Here is a 7,066-nt window from a genome sequence, read left to right as displayed (position 1 = left end):
CAAAAGAAAACTCAAGTGTACTAAAATCTTTCCAGATGTACATCACTTCCAAAAAAAGTTTGGACATCCATAAAACCATTCATACGCATGGCACCTGCCAAATGCTTGCACGCCAAATCAGAAGACATAAAATGCGAAGGATGGAGAGAAGCTTCAGTTGATAGAGTGGAACCAAGATTTCATGATTAAACTAAAGGAGAAGGTCAGCTAATAAATTTAGTCTAGTTGGTAGGTATTAACTATGCCATATTTCACCAATAACTACTGAAACCAGGTAGGCATCAGGTCCATCGGACTTCCTTTTTCATGCCTAACAATGCCAAGACATGCAAATGCCGGAGTGCCAGATGATCCTAACCGCGCCTTTCGGATGATCAGCACAAGGCACAAGTAGTTCCACAATCCACGTCAAAAAGAAGAAAGACATCCATACCTTAGACATCAGGGAAAAGATAGCACCATGCCAATAAATTAACATATAAAATTGTTTTACCTGTCATTAGTCCAACCTTATAATGGTATCTTTTGATATTGACAAATATATATATATATATATATGCTTTGAATCCAAAATGATTTTAAATCAACAATTTTGAGTCTAAGGATACCCAGGAACACAGGTCACTCATGGCAGGCCTGCTCATTTTAACCAAAAAAACCACCTAAACGGTGATCCAAAACTAATTTTCCATGTTCGATGAAATTGTGTGGTAGACCAAATGAAGCAAGGAAGAAGGTGGCAGCCTAAAATCTTCAATCTTTTTGTGAGTGTGCAAGGAATTGATTTGCGTATTTATCCACCTTTGATTCTGATGTTGAACGATCATAGTACTCGACCACTGCAGCTCCAGCTAGGGCAGCAAGGGTAAGAGCCTGAGCATGCAGCCTGCAAGTCAAATTTATCAGGTGAAGTAACAGCTTTGTCAAAGTTGAGGCCAAAAAAATTATTGGTATACAGATGCTAGAAGCTCTTGACAAAATCTTTATAAGAACTTCATAGAATCTGGATCATCAAACTGGCAAAATACTATACCTAATTTGAGATGGGGAAGCTAAGCATCATGCAGCTTTCGAGCTTCGTCATTACATGATTAAAGATATGTCATCCTAGTCATATTCCCCAACAGTTAAACTAGACTGAAGTCCCCACATAAATTGGCTCTCATCCTAGTTTCTAGCAATCAGGATGAGATTCAGACAGTTCATTAGCAGTTTAGCACTACTTATGAAAATAACAATAATCAACACTGAATAAGGACTCTCCAGAATAACAATATCCAGGTCTATGTATTTTTATATTCAAAGTTTCACTATATAATAGTAAATAACATTAAGCAAAAAAAAATATGGGTTAGGTCAGGTCAGGTCCGAATCTGGGTCAAAATTGGGTGTACCCTACCCGATCCGAAAAATAGGACGGGTCCAAATTTAGGATCCGACCTGGCCCGGCCCCGCGAGTCCTAAAATTCGGGTGTTCGGGTGGTCGGGTCACGGTCGACCCGACCCATTGGTAGCCCTACCAAAAATATTTTTGGAGCGTCAAAAAGTGCTTTCTGGCTCACCAAAAGCTTTGCCAAAAAGCTAAAATAGCTTCTTGGGAGAAGCTCCAAAAATACTTTTAGCATGCGTCGGAAAGTTGTTTTGAGTTATAAAACTTTTCTTTTTGGACCAAAATACCGATGATAAAATATTATAATTACAAAAAAAATCTTTTTATTTATAGAAATCTGCAGGAGCCTCAACAAAGAAAACAAGAGAACCAAAAATTAGTTTCTAAAAATATTATATTAATATATAATGATAATAATTATAATGTTTTATTTTTATTATTGTATTATACTATAAATATTATATTATATTATATTATATCATAATACATTAATATATTATATTATATAATATCAAATTATGTTATATTATTATGCTATAGTAGACAATATTATATTACTATATTATAATAATATTATATTATATTATAGTAATATTATACTATATTATATATTTATGTATTAATACATATTATATTTTATTACGCTCTGTTGTATAATGTTATGCAATATTCTTTATGATCATTTTGTTATACCAAAAGTATTTTCTCAATTTATTTACCAATACATATTAAAGTTTTATAATATTTTAGAAATGTAGTTACCAAACAACAAATAATTTTTTAATAAAGCTCTACTTTCGAAAGCTCTACTGCCAACAGCTCTACTGCTAACAGCTCTGCCAAACAAGACCTAAGCCTTTGTGAGTATTTTCTATTGTCTGGTATTAAACTCTTCGTGCATGCTTTTGATGATGTAATAACGAATGCGTTGCTTCTTAGTAAAACTCCTAGGCCACAATAGAAGGTACACGCTATCTATCTTCCTATGTCCATGCTTAACTAGAAATTTCTGTAGAGTATATTGTCGATCTGCCATCAAAATTGCCCATCAAAATATTTTCCATCTACCATGCATAGCGTCATTATCTTGGGTGACTTTTCCAGAAGAATAACAATATGAATTAAAGAACATAGTAGCTTTACAAAAGTAAGAATTAAGTGGCAGAAGCTCGGTGCCTGAATTGAAACTTGTGGGCATGCCTAAGGAGGCCATGGTGCCTCCACTCAACGTAGGGTTCATGTGCTGAGCTCATCATAGGACCATGCGTGGTCCTATGGTTTCGAGGCTTTCCTGTAACCGTCCTTCGTTCTTTTACTGGCTATAGGCGTTCAGGTGCAATGAATTGCTCATCGTAGGCAAGTTAATATAGTCTCATGGAACTTGATCGAGAGCTCCTCGTAAGTTTTATTAACATATTTCATGGAACCCGAAGAGGCGTCTCGGAGTCGAAGCTGCAGCAATCATTTGGAGACACACCTAAAAGCATCCATCTTTGTCGTGCGGCAAAAATGCAAAGGTTCTCCACGTCCTGACAGCGGCAGCAATGGTGGTTTCTTTGCTCTCACAGTCTCTCAAAACAATTGGAGGGCACCCCATTAGTTTAACAGGCATAATCTCCATCATTATCCACATTCTGAGTGGATCGAGACCATGTTTTTGTTGGTACGCAAGCATTTTTAACTGGCGTGCGAGTTCGCGTCACCCTTCAACGCACTCAGAATTATTTTAAGCTCAATAGCAAGCACTCGGATCCATGGAGTCCACTAGTTCTTCCAAAAAGCCATCAAACATTACCAAATTCTAATGCATGTATCTATCCACACGTCCCAAAGGCATCTTCAGCCACAAGCGCAAAAGGCCGGCAAAAATACTAAGGGCAATGAAGGCCTCTTGTTTAGTATCCAGCTAGCTAAGAGAGTTCTGACGGAATAACGGATCCTATTCGGGGTAGGCGTCCAAGGCTTATCCTTTCTCAGCCAATCTCATCAAACCGAACACAACCTTTAGCACATAATAAGAGCAAAACCTAGCTAGAGTCTAAACAAAACGGCGTGGGAGTGTTTTGGTGATAAAATAGGTGGGGCCAAGAGCACTCATGTGGTACAAGTGACGGTACGACCAAATATGTACCTCCTCCCATTTTCTAGAGATAAAGAGAGAGAGAGAGAGAGATTAAATTAGTGGAAGAAGAGTGCGTCTCTTGGTTAGGTAAATCTACTGTAAGGCAAACAGTAACAGTATTGCCGACTGAATTTTCTCTTTTGTGGCGAAGTACTAAGAAGAAATGCTTTAGACCGACTTGGTGGCTATTCCAACTGCTTTTCGTGATACTTTGTTTTCAAATTTTATAGGATATATCTATATTAGGTATGTATAAACCATCCATCTTATCAGGAAAAAAGAAAATGGAGAGGGAGAGAGAGAAAGAGAGAGATTAGTTGAAGGAGAAGGTGAAGAAGAGAGAAGGGTTCGGAGAGGGGGAGAGGGATATGGTGCTGCCGGCACCAAGGAGCGTTTACCCGCAGGCTCACGCGCAAACTGGGGCTCACCATTTTTTTTAAATTTTTTTTTTTTTTGCTAAGACGGGCGAGTCAGGGGGCTCAACATATTGACTGGTGCCATTGTGGCTGCAAGCAGTTTTCAGCTCTTTTTTAATTTTTTTTTTCTTTTATTTGGTGCATTACTCGTTCACTACAGGAAAAGTAGGTTTTACCGACGCTTTTTTGCCGACGCTTGTGAAAAACGTCGGCAATTTTTGGTCTAGCGTCAAACTTTGCCGACGCTTGTAAAAAGTGTCGGCAAAAGACGACGCTAATAAGCGTCGGTGTAGTCGCCAGCCTAAGACGACGCTAAAAAGCGTCGTCGGAAGCCAACATTTTCCCACCATCCCAACAAGCCCTCTCTCTTTCCGTTTTCCCGGCCACCGCCCTCCACCCTCAACCCATTCCAGAGATCGAAGAGAAAATCTACTTCAGTACTCTGATCGCTTTGTAACCCCCTCCCCATTCCTCGTCCATTCCTCCCTAATCCCCTCCAGATTCAAGAAGCAGAAGGGCTCCGGCGATGATGTTTTCGCCCGCCCCTTCGCCGCCTCCTTGGATCCCGACTTCGCCCCCCTCTCCCTCGAACCACGGATCCTCAAGTCCCACCTCATCGCCGGCGAGACCCTCTGCGGCCTCTTCCTCCTGCGCTCCTCCCCGACCCTCGCCGGCTATGACTACGTGGTCGTCGCCACAGCACTGGGTTCTCGAGGGGAAGCTCAAAATACAGAGGGGTGACCCTTCACAAGTGTGGCCGCTGGGAGGCCCGCATGGGGCAATTCCTTGGAAAGAAGTGAGTAATTCTTTCTCTTCGCTTTGTTTTGTAGTTCGTTCTGTTTCCTCCTTGAAATCAGAATGAGATTTTACTCTTGCATGTGATTCCTTGTCTGTAATCTATCTGCGTCTTGATGCTTTGAGATCCACGGTTTTATCTGTTTGGTGAAAGCACCTTAAGCTGCAGACTAGATATGTTAAACTGCCCTGGTTCTTTGACAAATAATAAAGATTGTGGAAACCCCGCCTTTACCTATTGAGAATGCCATGCTTGGGTGCAGGTACATATATCTTGGGCTATTCGACAGCGAAATAGAAGCTGCAAGGTCCTATTGAACATGGATTTTCTCATTGCTGACAATGAATCTCTTAGTCTTACTATTAACTTCAACGGGGTTCAATTCCAACGTGAATCTCCCTTTTTCCTCTTTTTTTTGCTTTTCAATATCAGGGCTTATGACAAGGCTGCTATAAAATGTAATGGAAGGGATGCTGTTACAAATTTTGAGCCCAGTACCTATGAAGGAGAATTGCTTACTGAGACTGCTGATGGTGAAGGTATCCATCTGCAAATTGCAATCTATTTGAATACGAGGTTTCTATATTTGTTTGTGAAGTTTAATTGATCAGTCATGATGAATATTTTTGACATTAGCCACTGGTCATGATGTTGATCTGAACTTGAGGATTTCCCAACCTGCTGCCCGTAGTCCAAAGAGGGATCAAGATTCAACGGCCATCCAATTCCACTTTGGCTCACGTTCTGATGCCAAGAAAACAGTGGTAGTTGTTTTGCGACAATCAAATTTTCTTTATTATTTAGCTATTTCTTCTCACGCTTTGCTCCCTTCCCTAAAACTTACATACCTTATTTACCATATTGTTGATGAAGATGCTCTTGCATCACTTTCTGCATTCAGTTTTTCTCCACTGACACCGTCATCTTGCTATGATATTTTTATTTTTAAATCTCCAGAAGATTAAGAGACCCAGGAATTTGCAACCCGTGTCCGATTACCCCTTTGTGCCCTGCCCCTAGCATTATTTGTCGGATACCTACAAATGATTTGCTTTTGATTTATAAGAGCTAACAGAACAATTTAATGCTAGAATACTGTTTGATAATGTGCGATACTGATATCTGGACGTCTTTATTTTCTGCTATAGATTGATATCCCTTCTTCCCAATTGGCTGGTCTGCCGCATCGTTTCCAGACTGCTCAGTGCCCAACTATCTTTCCCACTGTTGAGGTAATGTTTTACAATTTGCTACTGTCTTTTTGCAATTTCTCCATATGCAATTTTCAACAAGATTAGCATGATTTTTCTTTAAATTATGGAAATTAGCTACTGTCGTTTCCAGAGTATGCTATAGATGGGAGTATTTCCCTTAAGTCAGATGTCTTTAGTTTTGGTGTATTAGTTTTGGAAATCGTCAGCGGAAGAAGGAACAATAGTTTCTATGACCCTGGAAATGTGATGAATCTTCTAAGCTACGTAAGTAACTACAAAATTCACATTTACATTTTAGAGATGACTACGCCATATTCTAACAGACCTTTACCAGGCATGGCAATGTTGGACCAATGAGACAGCACTGAAATTAGTTGATCCAAGTATGGCTGAAAATTATTCAAGCCACAAAATCTTGAGATGCATCAACATTGGGCTGTTATGCGTACAGGAAAATCCAAGTGACAGGCCAAACATGTTATCAGTTTTTTTGATGCTCAACAGGTACAAAATGAAACTCCAAACTCCCTCACAGCCTGCATTTTTTTATGCAAATGCCATGACCGAGTCATATGGATTTGTTGAAGATGCCGGTCCATCTAGAGGTAAACATGAGCAGTCTACAAGTACATCGACTCTATTCTCTTCAAATGAGGCGTCAATTACCGAACTAAACCCTCGATAGGGGGAGAAACAACTGTACTAATAAATGCTTGTACTCCATCAGCCTGCCTTTTAAATCTAGATGGCTGGTTGTTTCTGTAATTTTGGACGTATATACCGACTTCACAAATTACATATAGATAGTTTAATATGTTTGATGTGTAAGCAAGGTAATCAAAAATACCTTATTATATATGATGAGACAGTAATTGTACAATATATTCTTTTTCTTTCCCTATGTTAACTAGATATTTACATCAGAAAGAAAAACTTTAACCAGATATTGGCCTTCATTATTCCTAAAGAGTCCTATATACATCTCAAATCATAAGTTCGAAGGGGCATCTTTCAAAGTTATGATTATTACATATTTTGCTATTTTTCAGGGGGCAAGGCATGAAAAGCTTACTCAGAAACTTAGAATTATTATTATGCTACTTCGGAAGGAAGTTATTGAAATGGCCT

The 7,066-nt window shown here is 39.3% G+C and overlaps 1 protein-coding gene across 7 annotated transcripts; it reads left to right on the top strand.

Moving 5' to 3' along the window:
• The first annotated feature begins 4,280 nt into the window (after positions 1 to 4,280).
• Positions 4,281 to 6,752, top strand: LOC149751386 (APETALA2-like protein 1). 7 transcript variants are annotated; one of them, XM_089927329.1, is made up of 7 exons: positions 4,281 to 4,724; positions 4,987 to 5,031; positions 5,157 to 5,263; positions 5,361 to 5,488; positions 5,873 to 5,956; positions 6,129 to 6,202; positions 6,273 to 6,752. In XM_089927329.1, exons 1-6 carry the CDS (start codon positions 4,702 to 4,704, stop codon positions 6,183 to 6,185), a joined length of 444 nt encoding a protein of 147 aa, XP_089783455.1. In that variant the 5' UTR covers positions 4,281 to 4,701; the 3' UTR covers positions 6,186 to 6,202; positions 6,273 to 6,752. The 7 variants fall into 7 exon arrangements, with proteins under 7 accessions (XP_089783455.1, XP_089783456.1, XP_089783457.1 ...); XM_089927330.1 differs by having other exon boundaries at positions 6,115 to 6,202; XM_089927331.1 differs by lacking the exon at positions 4,987 to 5,031.
• Positions 6,753 to 7,066: the final 314 nt, after the last annotated feature.

The sequence above is a fragment of the Phoenix dactylifera genome, chromosome 14 (assembly GCF_051530095.1).
Source record: "Phoenix dactylifera cultivar Ajwa chromosome 14, Ajwa_hap1_PhDact_Kaust_v1.1, whole genome shotgun sequence".
Taxonomy (NCBI): Eukaryota; Viridiplantae; Streptophyta; class Magnoliopsida; order Arecales; family Arecaceae; genus Phoenix; species Phoenix dactylifera.
The sequence above is the reverse complement of the archived record's forward strand: the minus strand, read 5'-3'. Positions and strand labels throughout refer to the sequence as shown.

Bases quoted from the DNA above. Each gene is read 5' to 3' on its own strand.
- LOC149751386 (XM_089927325.1), top strand. From the start codon at position 4,455: ATGATGTTTTCGCCCGCCCCTTCGCCGCCTCCTTGGATCCCGACTTCG. The intron at 4,725-4,986 runs GTGAGTAATTCT...GCTTGGGTGCAG, and splicing joins GGGCAATTCCTTGGAAAGAA to GTACATATATCTTGGGCTAT. The intron at 5,489-5,872 runs GTAGTTGTTTTG...TTTCTGCTATAG, and splicing joins CTGATGCCAAGAAAACAGTG to ATTGATATCCCTTCTTCCCA.